The sequence below is a fragment of the Schistocerca gregaria genome, chromosome X (assembly GCF_023897955.1).
Source record: "Schistocerca gregaria isolate iqSchGreg1 chromosome X, iqSchGreg1.2, whole genome shotgun sequence".
Classification (NCBI taxonomy): Eukaryota; Metazoa; Arthropoda; class Insecta; order Orthoptera; family Acrididae; genus Schistocerca; species Schistocerca gregaria.
The window spans coordinates 414,926,280-414,946,791 of NC_064931.1; the positions used below are offsets into that span (position 1 = coordinate 414,926,280).

General features: G+C 43.5%; 1 protein-coding gene across 2 annotated transcripts in view; it reads right to left on the bottom strand.

The window, feature by feature from the left end:
- LOC126297673 (elongation of very long chain fatty acids protein-like) overlaps nucleotides 1-20,512 on the bottom strand; it is a 173,301-nt gene that overhangs the window by 7,198 nt on the left and 145,591 nt on the right. For both annotated transcript variants that reach the window (XM_049988779.1, XM_049988780.1), the window contains exons 6-7: nucleotides 14,353-14,458; nucleotides 8,192-8,328 (exon numbers count right to left, since the gene is read on the bottom strand). In XM_049988779.1, the coding sequence (XP_049844736.1) occupies nucleotides 8,192-8,328; nucleotides 14,353-14,458 (243 nt within the window). The remainder of the gene's footprint in view (nucleotides 1-8,191; nucleotides 8,329-14,352; nucleotides 14,459-20,512) is intronic.

Below are 20,512 nucleotides of genomic sequence, written 5' to 3' on the forward strand. Positions count from 1 at the left end.
GTCCATTCCATAGCTAACCTCAAAATCAGTGATCAATAGGGAAAACGTTTTGTAATTGCTAACAGTAGCCGCTATATGTTCTGAAGTTTCATTTCCTTCCTCCACCACTTTGATGTATCAGTATTGAGCATTCTCTTCAGTAGTAAAATGATTGCACAACTTGTGCCAAAAGTTTAACATTATATATGAGAGAGTTTCCATTTATGGGCACTGTTCTCAGTGGAATTCATTAAGTTAACTTTTTCCCAGTTAGCGAATCCGCCACATATCGCACAATTCTTTGAATATTTTTCAGTCAGTAATTATGAAGCTTTGCAAAGATCAGAGAAGGACGAGCTGAGTCGTACGACTGACTTGTAAGCCAGAGATAAACCACACCATTTTAGAAGTATCCCATTAAACCGTGACCTGGCTTTTCTGTACTCTGTTACAAGAGCCACAGCGTCGCTCGATCGTATTCTATTCGGCGTAAGCTGTCACGCCACGATATTTGATCGATGTCTCTGGCGAAAGTGATTTATAGCTGATAACATACATAAAACCATCTAAGTGTTTTTCTTCTACGTGTTGGCACTAGCTACAAAACACGTGTTCCCCGTATGTGTATTGAGCAGATAGTAGTTTTCTGCCATTTTCGTTTTCCGACTTCTCTGCTAGTTAACACTTATTTGTGATGGCTAGATTTTACTATCGTCTCTACGTCTGGGGATGGAAGTATTCTATGCTGTTTTCTACTTTTTCTCAACCTTCGTCCTGTGTGCATTAAACTTTTTTAAAGAATCTTAAGCATGGTTGCAACTGTGCATATGTAATATATGGAATAAAAAAGTTGCGGAAGGTAGTAACCAAAAGCTCTTGACCTCTGTTTCAACCCATTTTATGAAGGTCAGACGAAGACGGCAATTAAAACGAGGAACAATGAATATTTACTGGGAAAGTGGGATACTGATATTCATGGCTCCACATACGCTAAACATCTCTTTCAAATCGGACATTCCCCTAGTAATTTGGAAGATAAAGCTATTTTGTGAAGAGAGTAGGAAGTATATAGGTTCGATTTATTGGAAGAACCTCAAATTTTTAAACACAGTTTCAACAATAAGGATTTAATTTTTAACGACTAACTGCAATTTAAACATAAAAATATCTTAGATGGTTGTCGTACTGTGCTTGAATTAACATAATTATTACATCGTGCTACTCTGTTTTCTGAAGGTCAAGCTCTTCATAAGCGTTGCCAATAAAACGTTTAACATGTCTGTGTAATGACGTCACTTCTAATGTAATTTTCACAAGCCTAGTTGTCCTATTGTAACAATTTTTGCTTCTGTCACTCACTGTCTTCAGAGACTGTTATAAAAATGTTTCGGTTTTAGCATGTGGTACAGTTAAATTAGATGTTTGCTGTGGATATAGACCACAGGGTGTATCAGTGCCATCTTGGCGCAGTTTTCTCAATTTCTGTTCACACATTAATGTTGCCTCGATAGTTGCATGTTTAGCCGTTACTGGTCACACACGTCACATCTATGTATTAAAGCATGACAAAGCCAGATGGCTGTTTTCACGAATGTCAATTTTAATTATGACAGCCTGTTGGCGGCACATCATGGTCAGCATGTAACACTACAGTTGTGGCTTATTTTATTAATTAATAACTTTTGGCTTTTTCAAATGTTAGGCACTTGGCCTGTCGGCCACACTGCTGTGTTTGCATTTGGCCATTCTGCTTGTATTTATCGTAACAAGTGGACGTAATTTTATTGTATATTGTAATAACCTCCACTATACGTAGGTAGTGTTTTAGAACATCCTAATGTTTTGAACGTTGCATTTACCTGTGTATACTTATTTCGAATGAAGACTTCTGAAGAACTACCATTTATAAGGGTTGAAACCTAACTAAAGAGCTTTTGAATTATCTTCCGCAACTGGCAGCTATTTTTATTCCATATATAACTTCTTTTTAGTTATTGGTATTTGGTGTGTTAAACAATTACGCACTGATTATATGTGACTGTGAATGCCAATGAAAGCATTCGCCTGAAAGGATGTGAAAGACTTAATTTCACGCTTAGTCTCATCGCATAGTTAGGATCCAGTTCCGGCTCGCCATCTTGTTTTCGCTACTTGGCGCACTACGGAGCCGCCCGAAGAACGCAACAACTATGAAATCAAATTTGCCGCTCTTAATGAAATTCCGAGTATTCTTTCCTCGTTCCATCTGCTGTGGATAATTTAAAAACGAGCCGTAATATTGCCTTTTTAAATATTAATTCGTCCTTGGTACGGTCATATAAGCCAAGATTCTCAGAAATTTACATCATCTCTCTGTGCATCAACCGTGGAATCCGAGCTGAGCATTAAAGTGTGAAATGTTAATTCAAAGAAATGGCATGCGTTAACAGAAGGACGTTGGTGGAAGATAAGTGACACGTGAAAGACTCGTCATTGGATATATTTAGACAGGAGGAAATTACTATAGCGCAGCCTTTATTAATTTCTTGATAAGCACTCGTAAAGAACACACCAGGAGAGTACAAATCCATCTGTTGTTACCACACATTGACATCTGACCGCATAATGCGCGAAAAAGAATTATCTTTTCAGCTGAAAGGCGTAGTTTGGTTAAGAATTCTTTTTTTAAAAAAAAAAGTTGGCGTCACCGTACCCTTGGGAAAAATCAGCTTAGGACACGTGATTCGTAAGTGCTAAAATACAATTTCAGTTACATGCCTTCTGATTTCGTACGGGAAAGTATCAAGCGGTGAACACGAAATTGTCTTTAGTTTCGAATGAACTACAGAATTTCAGATCGATGTTTCGTGATATCTTATTGCCAGTGAAATGAATAATTACATATTGTTATACCATCGTCATGAAAGAATTTGACATCCAAGGCTCTAGATGTATATAGTTTTGTCCTACGTTACTCCTGCCACCAGTGGAAATTTAACTTCGGAAAACCAGTCGTTTCCAACTACTGATGATCCAACCGATCAGAGATTATTCTATTACCTCTAATTTCTGCGAAATTGGATAAAGAAGGGGCTGTATCAGTGTAAGTTAATTTCCAGACTGATTGATTTTTCTTAAACTGGTTTCTTAATCTCTTCTACAATTTGAGTACAATCCCTTTCTGGTTAGCTGGCTATATTAACATCGTTCATAGTCCACACTTACACTAGATGCAGAGCAACAATCGAGAGAAAAGGGCAGGGGCGGTGTAGCGTGTGTATCTCTCGATAGACGGAAACAAGTTTACTCGTGGTCTCTAGTCGTATCGTAGTTCACTGTGCTTGCAATGTCACGCAAAGCCGTGGCGAAATTACTTTAGTCCTGACAAATATATGATCGCAATGGGAAACACTATAGCTTCGGCATGACTACACAGTAAGTATCGGTTCCTTGAGGGTTAGTCGTGCAAAACACTTGCTGCATTTTGTATAGCAGCGAAATATTTTCGGAAACTGGTGGTTCTGATATCTGGATTTCCAGTGATTACAAGGGGAGGGAGAGGTCAACGGTAGGCTCAGTACTAACCACTTTATCAGGATGCTCGACTACACAAGACAATGGGTACATTATGGGATACTGATTCTACGTGGTCTCATATATACATACATAAACATGGGAAAACACTGAAAACATTAATAAACTATTTCAGAATAATCTTCAGCATAGGCGCATCACGATATAATTAGGATAAAAGTTCTAGGATTGTTGAGAAATGAATAACTCTGCACACACACACACACACACACACACACACACACACACACACACAGTTCTAGGATTGTTGCGAAATGAATAACTCTGCACACACACACACACACACACACACACACACACACACACACACACACACACACACACACACACAGAGAGAGAGAGAGAGAGAGAGAGAGAGAGAGAGAGAGAGAGAGAGATCAGGATACTATGAATTACTACACACTGTACCAATACAAGAAAGTTCGTTGACCACTGGGGGCTATAAACGACGAAAATGAAACACTGTTAACTCTAATAAAGGATTGCTTCTTAAAAATCTCAACATACGGAAATACTACTAATCATATAGGGTTTCATTTTGTTCAGCAAAGTTCGTATTTCGCAGTCAGAGAATTACTGAGGCTTTAAACGGCGATCAGAACCAACGGTAAGATTTATATAAATGTTGCCGCAAGTATAGATGTTCGTTTCATTTAGTAAATTCGGTCCATTCAATTAGGAATGTTTCCTAAGAGCAAACTAGAGATTCGATTACGTGTCGTTGTCGGTACCACATGAAGGCAGAGTTCTACGAGGAAGACAAGAAATTTCACTGATATTACTCCGGCAAAAGCAGCACCCCGCACACTAGCATGTCTTAATTCCCAAGCATGAAGCTGAAACGTTGAACTTAATTGAAATGGCCTTGAAGAGTGCACGTGGCCTGATCCAGACTACGAAGTTCACTGTTTATATGCAAATTTTATTGCAGTAAAAAAGATCTTCACCAAAAACATTAACGCCTGTCGAACCGATGTACACTGAGATCAAAAGTATCCGGACACACCTAAAAACATACGTTGTTCATATAAGGTGCATTGTGCTGCCACGTACATCATATAAGCGACCTCAGTAGTCATTACACATCGTGAGAGAACAGAATGGAGCGCTCCGCGGAACTCACGGACTTCGAAAGTGGTCAGGTGATTGGGTGTCAGTTGTGTCATACGGCTGTACGCGTGACGGCTACACTCCTAAACATCGATAGATCCACTGTTTCCGATGTGATATTGAAGTGGAAACGTGAAGGGACACATACAGCGGCAAAGCGTACAGGCCGACCTCGTCTGTTGACTGAAGAGACCTTACAGTTGAAGAGGGTCGTAATGTGTGATAGGCAGACATCTATCCAAACCATCACACAGGTATTCCAAACTGCATTAGGATCCACTGCAAGTACTATGCCAGTTACGCGGGAGGTGAGGAACACCGGTAAATGCCAAACGACGCCTCTCTTGGTGTAAGGAGCTTAAACATTAGACGATTGAACTGTGGAAAAACGTTGTGTGGAGTGACGAATCACCGTACACAATATGGCGATCCGATGGCAGCTTGTGGGTATGGCGAACGCCCGGTGAACGCTATCTGCCTGCATGTGTAGTGCCAACAGTAAGTTTCGGTGGTGGTGGTGGTGGTGGTGGTGGTGGTGGTGGTGGTGGTGTTGTTTTTGTTATGATGTGGTCGTGTCTTTCGTGGAGGGACTTGCAGCCCTTGCTGTTTCGTGTGGCACTATCACAGCACAGGCCTACATTGATGTTTTGAGCACCTCCTTGCTTCCCACTGTTGAAAAGCAATCCGGGAATGGCGATTGCATCTTTCAACGCGTTCGAGCATCTGTTCATAATGCACGGCCTGTGGTGGAGTGGTTACACGACAGTAACATCCCTGTAATGGACTGGTCTGCACAGAGTCCTGACCTGAATCCTGTCTACACCTGTGCGATGTTTTGGAACGCCGACTTCGTGCCAGGCCTCACCGACCTAGATCGATATCTCTCCTCAGTGGAGAACTCCGTGAAGAATGGGCTGCCATTCCCCAAGAAACCTTCCAGCACCTGATTGAACGGTATGCCTGCGAGAGTTGAAGCTGTCATCAAGGCTAAGCGTGGGCCAACACCATACTGAATTACAGGATCACCGATAGTGAGCGTCAGGAACTTTTAAGTCTTTTTCATGCAGGTGCCCTGATACTTTTGATCTTATAGTGTAAGTGCTTTGGTTCCATCACCGCAATCCGTATTTTGAACAACACGAAGCAACCTGAACTTACAACGGATCATGTTCTGAAGAAGAGAGAGATTCACGAGTCGATGGCTGCAACGAGTGTCTTTAAAAACCAGCCAACAGACAACCGTTGGAATCTCTTTTTTATTTTCGTATGGTGGGAAGGACATACGTAGTTCTGGCCAGTACGAAAAATGAACAGCAAAAGCTTTGAGTCCAAAACACTCAATGTTACTACATATCTATGAAAATGACCCAGTGAGGTTGGTACTACTATACTATTACGTAACGAAACTTTTGTGACCTCCAACGGCGAATGTGAAATCGTTCACCCTCTCATCCATAAACGACGGAAATTATTCGAGGCACAGCAGGGAAAGGAGAGGTTTCTAATTTTAAAATAAAAAAAAAGACTTAAGCCTATTCTTTTCTTAAGTACTGAAGTATGACTTGAAAGCAGAAACAGCTGCGAGACTTCAAAGAAGAGGTAACTAGGTATGAGACTACAAACAACATTAAAGTGGTCTAAAACAGCCTTCTTTTATGTCCATCACATGGGCTTCCGGTATTGGAGAGTCAGTGTCAACCTCAGCTATGCGTCCATTGCATACCGGAGTCTGACAGACTCTATTCCACCTTTTTTATTCGGTAAATGACGAGGGCAGTAATCAGGTGCTATTGCTACTACCCAAACCTTCAAACTAGAGTACATCGAATGGTTCACGTTTCCACTGTAAGGAACCGTCTGCACAGGAATTTGAATCATTTATTAAGAGCCTCATTTAATTCTAGGTTACAACTGTGGAATTCCCTCGGAAAAAAGTGAGTATCTGCTATCATCATACCGCATTCCTACAATTTAGAAAGGTAAATACATGTGTACAACTTCAAAGCTTGTTCTGACAAGTTTAAATTACTAAATTCCAGTATAAATTTTCACTCCGCTCCGTAGTGTGCCCCGATTTGAAATTTCCGGGGTTTTATCAGTGTAATCTATGCAGAAGAACTGTGAAGTTTGGCATCTAGGAGACGAGGCACTGGCTGAAGTAAAGCTCTGAGAATGGGACGTGAGCCATCCCTGGATATTTCAGTCCTATGAACGCTCGCCCACGAAAACGAATGTCTCGGTTTCAAATCCCAGTATGGCATACTGTTTTAATCTGCCAGAAAATTTCCACCAAAGACCAGTTGTAGACATGAATACAGTTTTCGCTTTCCCTACTAAACAGAACTTATCTATTTTCATCAAGATAAGGGGTGACATGGTCAAGTTTTGGAGCACGCAATCCGATTCTTCAAAACAAATTGTCTCGAAATGAAGAGAACATTAGATGTGACAAATGAAGTTTATACGAAACTTCATTATTTCGTATTGTTGACATGTTTTTTAGGTTTGTAAAACTTAAGAAACGTTCGAGAACGAAATTTCCACTCTTCGGTGAAGTGTGACTCTGACCGACATCGAAACTACCCAAGCGGCAGCCTTTCCCTTTTAAGAGCGATGGCCTACAATCTTAACTATGTGAACACGCCTCGCAGACCAACATCCAGATTTGGACCGCGTTGTAACACACGATTTATATCTCCTTAGAAGGACTTCAGAATGTATTTTGAGTATTACTGCCACAAGAGTAGAGTGAGTGTGGTGAATACTGATTCCTTGGGCGTGCGGTTGTAAGAGTGTTTCCTACATTGTGAGTTCACACTGCAGCCGCTACTTGCAGGAAAGATCAGTGGGAGGATGCGGCTCCCGTGCTCTGGAGGATTCGTGTCTGAATCAGTTGATGAGCTCACCCTTTCCGTCTGCTGGCCCGAGTTCCGAGACAACCGCACGAGGCGCTACCGTGCGCCGCATCCTACACACAGCCGCCTGCCTCCGCGTCAGCAGGACTGCGTAGCTACGTCACATTCAGCTGTGGACAACACGTGTTGGGGCTATCGATTACGAGGCAAACTACCTTCCCACCTTGTGCTGATAGACCAAGGACACCAAGTCGGTTATTATACCGAATTTAATACTGACTACACGGTCTCAGGCAAGAAAGTGGCCCTCATTTATATCATTTTTCTCCGTCTTTCACTTTAACTTGTCGTCTAACTGGTTGCTTTCGCTTGTATTATCTTATTACCAGGGCCTGACTGGTTTCTAGTAGTGAGAAGTTATCGGCTCATTTCGGATTGTGCTACCTTTAATTTCCAGAAGCGTGAACAATAACTACAAACTAGTAACAAACACGACAAAGTAATAGTAATAATAGCAGCAGCAGCTGTTATTCATCCACAGATCACTTTCACAAGTATATTGGACATGGCGTAGTGTTAAGGACAAAAACTGGACATTTCATGAAGATAGTGAGTGTGTGTTGCGCTCGCTTTTCAATCCTGAATGCTATCTAGTTTACGCGGTGATTACTTACCATCTGGAAGGCTGTGAGGTATTTCTTCCACCACAAGTATGGACGCATCTGTGGCCCCATGGCCGCCAGCATGTAGTATGTATACATAACGACGTGTACGAATGTATTCAGCAGACCGAAGAAGGAACTGTGGCCTCCTGAAACAATAACCAGTGTGTTTAATAACGAGTTTACGTTGTGCCGGTTACAAACAGTGTCACATTCAGTATTTCATGAACAACACGAGACTGACTGCTTCGTTTAAATGATACTCTTGTGCGTGAGCGTGAGCGAGAGAGAGAGAGAGCGCGCATTAGCAGAGTTGAGAAGTATAGGTGGAGAATTGGTAATGGTCTAATAGAAGGAACAAGTCATTTTCACTTTTTGTCATTTAGGGAAATTATGACAATCAACATGGTCGGGTGGGGATTGAATCTGTTGTGCCGGCCGGTGTGGCCGAGCGGTTCTAGGCGCTTCAGTTTGGAACCGCACGACCGCAACGGTCGCAGGTTCGAATCCTGCCTCGGGCATGGATGTGTATGATGTCCTTAGGTTGGTTAGGTTTAAGTAGTTCTAAGTTCTAGGGGACTGATGATCTCAGATGTTGAGTCCCATAGTGCTCAGAGCCATTTGAACCATTTGAATCTGTTGCCTGCTCGGTCTGAGGAGCATAGCTCGTGCGTGAAACACCCGTGCGTTAATTAGTAACATCATCTGTCTTGAGCCGTCTGACCGCTGCTGGATTGTAGCGCAGCCTACAATTTAATGTAATTTCCCCAAAGTACTCCCATCGCCTTCAGAGATAAGCGTATATAAGTAAACTGTTCACATTTTCGCGTATAATCAAGGTATCCTCTTCTGTGAAATAAAATGAGTAATTGTAAGTGATAAAACTGCTGCCGTCTTTGAGAAATTTCTGATATAGCACACTGACGTAATACCAAATGGGCCGCGGGGGATTAGCCGAGAGCTCTAGAGGCGCTGCAGTCATGGACTGTGCTGCTGATCCCGGCGGAGGTTCGAGTCCTCCCTCGGTCGTGTGTGTGTGTGTGTGTGTGTGTGTGTGTGTGTGTGTGTGTGTGTGTGTGTGTGTGTGTGTGTGTGTGTGTGTGTGTCCTTAGGATAATTTAAGTTGTGTGTAAGCTTAGGGACTGATGACCTTAGCAGTTAAGTCCCATAAGATTTCACACACATTTGAACAATACGAAATGATATTGGCGATTGTCTGTCTTCCTTTTCTCATTTTTTACGCCTTCACGAAGACTGAATTGGAAATTAATAATCTTTGCTATACCGCTAGTACTTTCGCGATATGGGAGCTTAAGATAAGACAAAATAGTCTATCAATATTTTGAAATTTTTATTCACGCAAGACTTTCGGAAGAGAAGTAAGATAAATACTTGCAAATCAGCGAACAGAAACTACTCATTAAGTGCAAGAAAGGCAGATGAACTTTGAAATTATGTTGCCGAAATAGGCTGCGAGACTAACGAAGCCACGTCAATTTACCTTACATCGTCAGAGAGACGTGCATGTGCTTTTGGTTGTGGTCATGTTTCGTCCCGGGATTTACGTCCGCCCCACCGCAAAGCTATTAAAATTCACGCCGCAGGTACTTTCAGTAATGCAAGAGAAGCGGGTTGTTTCGTAGAAGCATGCTGCCACGTCTATACTGAGAAATACGAATTAAAAGAAACAGAAGGGAAAGTCTAGACCCTCAGTATATGTGGAACATATTCCATTAATTATCGCGCCTCGAAACTGAGCTTTATACTGTTGAGTTGCAGATACAGAATGGAAAGGTTTCTACGTACGATTGCCATTCATCCCGATTTCGCCAGACTGGCGCGGTATTTTGATACAGATGTAAGTCCGTAGGCGTTTGTATCGTGAAATGTCCGACATTTTCGCACTGTCACCATCGTGGGAACGACTCTCAGAAATACTACTTAAATACCTGATTCGATACTTTAATGTACATTGCTCAGTGTCAGGGCAATTATTTTGTACCGAGAACTATCTAAATGTGTTTTCGTAGAACAATTTCCGTGTTGATAGGCTGTAGACGTTAGCGACATGATGGTTTTGATTTTACAGCATGGCGCAGGAAGTATACTCAAAGGTTTAACTCAGTAGCCTAGTAGCCTCCTAATTACTTATATTGATACTTTCGTGAAGTTACTAGAGTAAACAAGATTTTTCTTTGAAAGCGAGATCGCAGTCTCAAGGATTTATCTAAATACCCCTTCCAATTAATTGCTTATATTTACATTTTCGTGAAATTGTCGGAGTAAACCAGATTCTCTTCTACGAGGCTACAGCAGGTTTCGGCGATCAGGTTATTGGCTACTAAAGAACTCTGTACCTGCGTTGGAGAGACGCGTCTGCTTCTCTTAAATTTAGAAGTAACAATACAAACACTCACGGTTGTTTTCTGTCAGCACTATGATATTAAGTTCGAGGGAATGGTAGAATAATGGTTCAACGTCCCGTGAACGTAGTGGTCAGGGACGGATCACGAGCTCCGATTAATTGAAGGACGGGGAAGGCAATTGGCCGTGCCCTTCCCTGGAATTTACCTGGAGGGATTCAGGGAAATCACGGAAAACCTAAATCGGGGTGGCCGGACGGAGAGCTGAATCTTAGTCCTCCCGTACGTGAGTCTGGTGTGCTGCGCCACCTCGCTCGGTATAGTAACTTCGAATAAATGTTAATACGAAGGTGTAGATGGAATATCGTTTACATTTCGTTTGACTTGTGGAGAAAATTCGTTCAGTGCTGGTGTTTAATCACCTGGTTAATTTTTAAATATGGTCATGTGCAACTTTACTTATTGCTAGTTTGTTTCGTCGAGCACTTCGGCAACTGTCTGGTGCGATCGTGGATTGATGGTAGGATTGTTTCCAGTATTTGAACTTAACATTACCTCTTGCTGTATGATTCGTTGGTGCACTAAAATCGATCTAGAGTCAGATTGCATGTTAAAGCGTAATTCAACCAAAACGGTCCAGTCACAATATGACCACCACCTATGTGTGGCGTCAACGTGCAATAACCATTTACAGATGGAAAGTGGCGGCGCTAGCAGTGGAGGGTACATTAAGCTCGTCGCAGTGACGCGGAGACAGAAACGCGGAACGGAGCGATTTATCTTACGTCGAAAGGAGCATCGCCACTGGCTTTCGGGCCAAGGGTGGAAGCATTTCCGAAACGACTAAATTTGTTAAGTGTTTGTGTGCCGTCGTAGTTGAAGCATACCGTGAAAGGCAAAACAGCGTTATCCAGTTATCCAAGACCGGCGCTGACGGAACTGCGATGCACCACGAGCCACAGAAGACAGGGGTGGACGAGGGCTGTGAAGATTTGTGCGGGCGAATAGACTTGCAACTGTTGAGAAACTGATCGCCCAGATGAACGCAGGGACTACCAGCAGTGTCTCCTTAACGACCGTTTGATGTGCGTGAGCCTCTACAGCAGGCACCCAAATAACTGTTCATCGGCGACGAAAGCTGAAATTTACACACTAGTCCCGCAACTGGATGTCCACTGGCGACAGGTGACTTTTTCATATGAATCACGTTTTACGCCACATCGGCGTGTAAGTCGTGAAAAGTCTTGAAGTACACTACTGGCCATTAAAATTGCTACACCACGAAGATGACGTACTATAGATGCCAAATTTCACCGACAGGAAGAAGATGCTGTGATATGCAAATGATTAGCTTCTCAGAGCATTCACACAAGGTTGGCGCCGGTGGCGACACCTACATCGTGCTCACATGAGGAAAGTTTCCAGCCGATTTCTCATACACAAACAGCAGTTGACCGGTGTTGCCTGGTGAAACGTCGTTGTGATGCCTCGTGTAAGGAGGAGAAATGCGTACCATCACGTTTCCGACTTTGATAAAGGTCGGATTGTAGCCTATAGCTATTGCGGTTTATCGTATCGCGACAATGCTGCTCGCGTTGGTCGAGATACGATGACGGTTAGCGGAATATGGAATTGGTGGGTTCAGGAGGGTAATACGGAACACCGTGCTGCACCCAAACGACCTCGTATCAGTAGCAGTCGAGATGACAGGCATCTTATCCGCATGGCTGTAAAGGATCGTGCAGCCACGTCTCGATCCCTGAGTCAACAGATGGGGACGTTTGCAAGACAACAACCATCTGCACGAACAGTTCGACGATATTTGCAGCAGCATGGACTATCAGCTCGGAGACCATGGCTGCGGTTACCCTTGATTCTGCATCACAGACAGAAGCGCCTAAGATGGTGTACTCAACGTCGAAACTGGGTGCACGAATGGCAAAATGTCATTTTTTCGGGTGAATCCAGGTTCTGTTTACAGCATCATGATGGTCGTATCCGTGTTTAGCGACATCGCGGTGAATGCACATTGGAAGCGTGTATTCGTCATCACCATACTGGAGTATCACCCGGCGTGATGGTATGCGATGCCATTGGTTACACATCTCTGTCACCTCTTGTTTACATTGACGGCACTTTGAATAGAGGACGTTACATTTCAGATGTTTTACGACCCGTGGCTCTACTCTTCATTCGATCCCTGCGAAACCCTACATTTCAGCAGGATAATCCACGATCGCATGTTGCAGGTCCTGTATGGGCCTTTCTGGATACAGAAAATGTTCGACTGCTGCCCTGGCCAGCACATTCTCCAGATCTTTCACCAATTGAAAACGTCTGGTCAATGGTGGCCGAGCAACTGGCTCGGCCCAATACGTCAACCACTATTCTTGATGAACTGTGGTATCGTGTTGAAGCTGCATGGGCAGCTGTACCTGTACACGCCATCCAAGCTCTGTTTGACTCAATACCCAGGCCTATCAAGGCGGTTATTACGGCCAGAGGTGGTTGTTCTGGGTAATGATTTCTCAGGATCTATGCACCCAAACTGTGTGAAAATGTAATCACATGTCAGTTCTAGTATAATCTGCATTTCTTCTTGGTGTAGCAATTTTTATGGCCGGTAGTGTAAAATGTTCCAGGCAAGGAAGAGGGAGCGTTATGGTCTATGGAATATTTTCGAGGCATTCCTTGAATGACTGAATGGTTTCGTCATTCTGGAAGGCACAATGGAGCAAACTGGAATGCATCTGTCTTTGGGGACCATATCCACCGCTACATACAGTTTGTTTTTTCTCGGCACGATGGCATCTACCAGCACGATAATGCACATGTGACAGCTCACTGTGTACGTGCAATTATCGAAGAGCACCACGATGAGTTTAACGGTACTTTCCTGACCATCAAACGCCGCGGCCACCGCCTCCCTCCCCCCCCCCCCGCCCCTCTCCCCCTCCCCTCCCCCATGGGTTTAAACCCAATAGACAATCTGTGTGACCATCTCTATCGGCATGTTCGCGCCATGGATCCTCAACCGAGAAACTTCGCTCAGCTGGCCACTGCACTGAAGCCGGTATGGCTCCCCATCCCTGTCGGTACGTTTCAGAACCTCACTGATACTCTTCCTGGACGTCTCACGGCGGTCCGCGCAGGAAAAGTTGGTTTTTGTAGCTTTTGACAGATAGTCGCGTTAATGTGATTCGACAATGTATAATTTACTGTCTGATCATCACTTCCACCATTAACACGGTGAGCTTAACAAATGAGAAAAGACTTTCAGTTTAATGACTACCTTATTTGTTGATTAATGGGCAATTACAATCTTCACACCAGTTTAAACTTCACATGTGAGTAGAAGCCAGTGTAGTTTTCGTAGTCTATGTTAGTATGGACCAGCTCCACCCACGGGTAGATACAGAAGACACAGTTAAGGACTGTCTGGTACGTGTTACAGCAGTTGCTCTGTTGCACTTCTCAGAGTCTGTCTGTGTTCACACAGTGCCCAGTGTGGGTACGGGTGAATATTTTGTGCCATTACACATCCTCAATGAAGTCACCGGTCAACCAGCACTACCCTTTTGAAGCGGTTTCCTTAGCAGTTGTGCGCATGGTATCGAATTTGTGTTTAAATCAGTTTCTTTTAGGGCTTACTGTAGCTCTTCCGGCGGACACGTGTTGGAGTGCAAAGGCCACCAGGAAAGAGGTTGTGCGGGAGCCTTAAGGCGAGCCTGTCGTAAGAGCACGCGCTGCTAGCTGACGCGCCGCGCCGCGCCGCTTGCGTAACCGCCGCCGAAGGCCGCGCCAACTCACCTGGCGTGAACTTGACTCCGAACCACACGCTCATCGGCATCACGCCGTGGTGTATCACGTGCAGGTTCGTGATCTGCTCGTTCTTCTTCCGCAAGATGAAGAACAGCTGTAACAGCAAGAGGAGTTCACATTTAGTCACCATATACTATTAATTATGTTACATACACGGGGTGTCCTTATTAAGAATCGTCAGGCGCATTTTCTCTCACGTTTCGGCAGATATTTGCAGTTTAGTTTCTACAATGCGTAGATAGTGTCAGCCTAAACAAATACTGCTCATCGAGTCGCTCATGCGTCGACGGAAAGTAGTCTCCGATATTCTTTTTATCGATATTAACAAGGACAGTAAAATAAGTACACCAGCAGCGACTGAGCAGGGCTGCTGCGTAGTCGTAGCAGTCAGCGCGGGCCTGGGCGATCGCTGCTGGAGTTCTAGTTATTGTGTTTTACTGTCCGTATTAATAAATATCGATAAAACGAATATGGACTAGACTAATTTGGGTACACTATGGAATGGGCACCTAAAATTCCACTTTAAAGTCATTTTGTTTGTAACGAGTAACAAACCGACGCTTTCTGTCGACACTGGGTACGTAATGATTAATATTTATTTGGGCTGACTCTAGCGACACAATGCAAGAAGGGAATGGGAAGTATCTACCGAAACACCAAAGGAAATACGCCTGACTACGCTTATGAACGACAACCTGTATACTGTAATGGTTTCCGTTCTCTCAGGTTTTGCATATTCCTGTGCCAAAATTAGAGAATCACTTGGACATAATATGATTGAAACTTAATAGCGAGACAATGCAGTTCTTAAGGGGTTGTGGGCATACATCTCATACAGGGGCTAGATAAAATATATTGGTACTGTCCGTCAAATAAATACACCGAAATAAAAATTAGTCTCCTCCAGGAGACAACGCACTAGTACCGTATAACAGCATCTAGCCTCAATGAGTTTATATTCTCATTTATATTATTTATTTATTTATTTATTTACACGTAAAGTTCCGTAGTGCCAAATTGAGGAGTAAATTTCCAAGGTCATGGAACGTATCAGTATATGGAATTACAACATAAAAGTAATAACAGATAAAAATAAAATGTTTATGAAACCGAAAAAGGCAAGCTACTAGTTTAAGTAAACGCAGTCAACAATACAACATGAATCAAATTTTTAATGAAGTCTTCGACAGAATAGAAGGTGTGACCCATGAGGAAACTTTTCAGTTTCGATTTGAAAGTGCGTGCATTACTGCTAAGATTTTTGAATTCTTGTGGTAGCTTATAGAAAATGGATGCAGTAGTATACTACACTGCACATGAGTTAAGGACGTCCGATCCAAATGCAGGTTTGATTTCTGCCAAGTATGAACTGAATGAAAGCAGCTTATTCTTGGGAATAAGCTAATATTGTTAACCAGAAATGACAGTAAGGAATATAGAATGCGAGACCATTGTCGAAATACCCAGACTCGTGAACAGGGTCGACAAGAAGATCGTGAACTTATACCACTTATTGTCCGAAACTCCCGTCTCTGAGCCAAAAATATCCTTTTAGAATTGGAAGAGTTTCACCAAAATATAATACCATACGGCATAAGCGAATGAAAATAAGCAAAGTAGACTAATTTTCGTGTCTAACGATTACTTACTTCAGATACCGTTCTAATAATAAAAATGGCAGTATGAAGTCTTTGAACAAGATCCTGAACGTAGGCTTTCCACGACAGTTTGCTATCCATATGAACATCTAGAAATTTGAACTGTTCAGTTTCACTAATCATATGCCCACTCTGCGAAACTAAAACGTCGGCTTTTGTTGAATTGTTTTAGAAGCGGTAAAAAGTGAGTCTTATTATAATTTAGTGTTAGTTTATTCTCTACAGGCCATGAAGTTATTTGAAACCTAGCCAATGTTGCACACAACATCCTTTACTACCAAGCTAGTGTCATCAGCAAACATATATTTTAGAGTTACCTGTAATACTAGATGGCATATCATTTACACTCCTGGAAATGGAAAAAAGAACACATTGACACCGGTGTGTCAGACCCACCATACTTGCTCCGGACACTGCGAGAGGGCTGTACAAGCAATGATCACACGCACGGCACAGCGGACACACCAGGAACCGCAGTGTTGGCCGTCGAATGGCGCTAGCTGCGCAGCATTTGTGCACCGCCGCCGTCAGTGTCAGCCAGTTTGCCGTGGCATACGGAGCTCCATCGCAGTCTTTAACACTGGTAGCATGCCGCGACTGCGTGGACGTGAACCGTATGTGCAGTTGACGGACTTTGAGCGAGGGCGTATAGTGGGCATGCGGGAGGCCGGGTCGACGTACCGCCGATTTGCTCAACACGTGGGGCGTGAGGTCTCCACAGTACATCGATGTTGTCACCAGTGGCCGACGGAAGGTGCACGTGCCCGTCTACCTGGGACCGGACCGCAGCGACGCACGGATGCACGCCAAGACCGTAGGATCCTACGCAGTGCCGTAGGGGACTGCACTGCCACTTCCCAGCAAATTAGGGACACTGTTGCTCCTGGGGTATCGGCGAGGACCATTCGCAACCGTCTCCATGAAGCTGGGCTACGGTCCCGCACACCGTTAGGCCGTCTTCCGCTCACGCCCCAACATCGTGCAGCCCGCCCCCAGTGGTGTCGCGACAGGCGTGAATGGAGGGACGAATGGAGACGTGTCGTCTTCAGCGATGAGAGTCGCTTCTGCCTTGGTGCCAATGATGGTCGTATGCGTGTTTAGCGCCGTGCAGGTGAGCGCCACAATCAGGACTGCATACGACCGAGGCACACAGGGCCAACACCTGGCATCATGGTGTGGGGAGCCATCTCCTACACTGGCCGTACACCTCTGGTGATCGTAGAGGGGACACTGAATAGTGCACGGTACATCCAAACCGTCATCGAACCCATCGTTCTACCATTCCTAGACCGGCAAGGGAACTTGCTGTTCCAACAGGACATTGCACGTCCGCATGTATCCCGTGCCACCCAACGTGCTCTAGAAGGTGTAAGTCAACTACCCTGGCCAGCAAGATCTCCGGATCTGTCCTCCATTGAGCATGTTTGGGACTGGATGAAGCGTCGTCTCACGTGGTCTGCACGTCCAGCACGAACGCTGGTCCAACTGAGGCGCCAGGTGAAAATGGCATGGCAAGCCGTTCCACAGGACTACATCCAGCATCTCTACGATCGTCTCCATGGGAGAATAGCAGCCTGCATTGCCGCGAAAGGTGGATATACACTGTACTAGTGCCGACATTGTGCATGCTCTGTTGCCAGTGTCTATTTGCCTGTGGTTCTGTCAGTGTGATCATGTGATGTATCTGACCACAGGAATGTGTCAATAAAGTTTCCCCTTCCTGGGACAATGAATTCACGGTGTTCTTATTTCAATTTCCATGAGTATATATAATGAAAGAACAGGTGTGGCCCAACACTGATCCTTTGTATCATATGAAGAAAGATAGAAAATTGCGATTCTTATCAAACGAGACTCCTCTAATCAGCTATAGGGATGGGAAAAACCGACCGACTAAATCCGACACACATTTTAGATCTTAATAACCGGTATTTTTCGGTATTTGTTTGGCCTGTGTTATGAAAGGTGTTTTTTATTTTTACTACTAAGAGGGGGGAAACCGAAATATCAATTAGTCATAGTAGCAATACTGAAACTTTTGGTTTTTAAAATAAACTTTTTTAAAAAGAAGTAATCTTAATCGTGAAATTTCCATTGCTTTGAAACATGGCGTCACTATCGAAAATGGGGAAAATCGATCAGTATTATTTTAATAACAATGCCGACAGAAACGAGCAACAAACAAGGTACGAGAATTGGTACAACATTGTTGAGAGAGTTTACTTATTACCATGTGACATGGCCTATAGGATGGTATGCTTGTACATGCAGTGTGGGAGACTTGACCCTATGTCGTCTATATGGTAGTTTCACACTGTCGTCGTCTGACAGTTTTATTACAGAATGGTACCAATCCTAGTCTGGAAGTAATTTACGAAAAGCAGTGCCATTGAAGTACAATGCTGAATTTCCCTTGATAGATTAAGAACTGGAGGAGCCATAACAAACTTGCGACATCATGTAAGGAGAAAACATAACTGAACAAGTCACTAAGTGTTTACAATAAAAACAAAGTGGCTGGTATGTTGCCTGGGTCTAAGTAATACGTAATATGCTTTTATCTGCTTTCAGCCTTTTATCTGCCTAATTCTAAAAATAGACCTCTTCAGACTCCGTTTTCGCCTTTTAACGCTGACTATTCCTAATGCCCAAGTAGTGGTATAATCCTCTATTACGACGTTAGTTTTGAGCAAAGTTTCAAAAAATGAGAATCAGTAGGAGACTGGCGATTTTTGGAGAATTCAGCCACTTATCAGTTTCCGAGAAAACCGGCGAACGATGGACAGAGAAGTTCTCTTTTTATATGCCTTTTAATTTAGTATTTTGACTATTTTGAAACAGACAAAATTTTTCAGTTTCTGTTCGATTTCTACATTTAATTTAGGAAATAATGGTAATAGGAAACCTAAAATCTTTTTTCAGAAGCCGGTTGTTTTGAGCGGTTTTAACAGTAATGTTAAACTGACGTTGAAAAACTGATAACCGAAAACCGGTTTATGTCAGCGATAACCGCCATACCTAGGTAGCTACTCCCTAGTTTCCGTATTTGGTGCATTGAATACTTACAGCTGTATGTGCCACTGTTAGAAATGGCATTGTGCATCTGACTCCAAATGTCCAACACATGCAGCTCTCTTCGCGATGTTCACTCGGAAACTGCTTGAGATGGACCTGCAGTTAGTAATTAAGGGAACCTTTTCGGGTTTGATACCCACTGTCATTGGCAAGGCATGAGACTCGTCTCCGGTCCCCGTCGGTTAGGATCCTGCTCGAACACAGTAACATGGCTGCATGTGGTGGGCCATTTCTAGTAGAGACGCTTTGATACACCAACAGATTGGGCAATTTCATTCACGGTGTGGTCATGATCACCTCCAAACACGCAGTTCCTTTCAGCTATTCTGTCGAGCCGATCCATCTTATGTTCTGATACACCCAACCTGCTGGCGTATACACAGCATTGCAATGTCCAGAGCTGTTTAATCGACAGGGAGGCCTAAAACAGTTTGGTAGACCCTAAGTCACCTTTATTTTGTTTAACCACAAATCGCTATGAAAATCACTATATGACCACCACCACCACCACCACCACCACCACCACCACCACCAAAGAAATTCTACCATGCTTCATAGATTGAAGAGAGCTCGGAACGTGTTCATGGGCAAACTGCGTTTGGTAGGGAGCAGAAGAAATGACTGCCTGAATCACATTACGTGTCTGCATTGATTGCTAGTGGAGATATATTGCGCTCCTTTCACCACTGTAATCTTATCTTTTCATTTGCCAGCTCCACAGGAGATCCACTATGAATGTGTTTATGAAGTTCGTCATAATGTTTCCGTTGATACTATGTTCTCCAGAAGTACATAAATCTAGGTCGATAATTTCGTAGCAATAGCGTCCGTATTGTAGACAACAACCATCAAGTTCCACCTGCCCCCTTCATAACTTAGACGTGATCATAAGTTAGAGTGCAGCCCTAGGTCAGATAGTCAGCGCACCCGGCTATGACGACGTTCCGATTGCTGAAATGTCATACTCAGAGGACTCTATGGACCCGCAGTACATTCGTGTGTTTCGTTGACTTGTGTTGGTGCCGCCGTATTAGATGCAGTAGTTTTACATACCCCTGGCAGATTTGTCACTGTAATGGTAGATGCACTGACTATGTGGGCCCACACAATCAACTTTTTTGAAAATTCCACAGTGTAGTGGATTTACTACAGTATCAACTGTATTAGGGAAGTACAACATTTACAGACGTTGCAGTAAAGGAAATTAGACGTCAGGGCGTACAAGACGCCCTCAAACCAACAGACTAATTACTTACCTATAATGCGACTTATTCAATGTTGTACGTAGATGTAAATTTGGTTATAATTGTGAAGCCTTGTGTTACACGCATTTCATCGCGGGGTGTCCGTGGCTGAAGTTTCTAAGTTAGAGGTATTTTTACCAGTAAAATCCATTTTTCAGAAAATAAAATGGT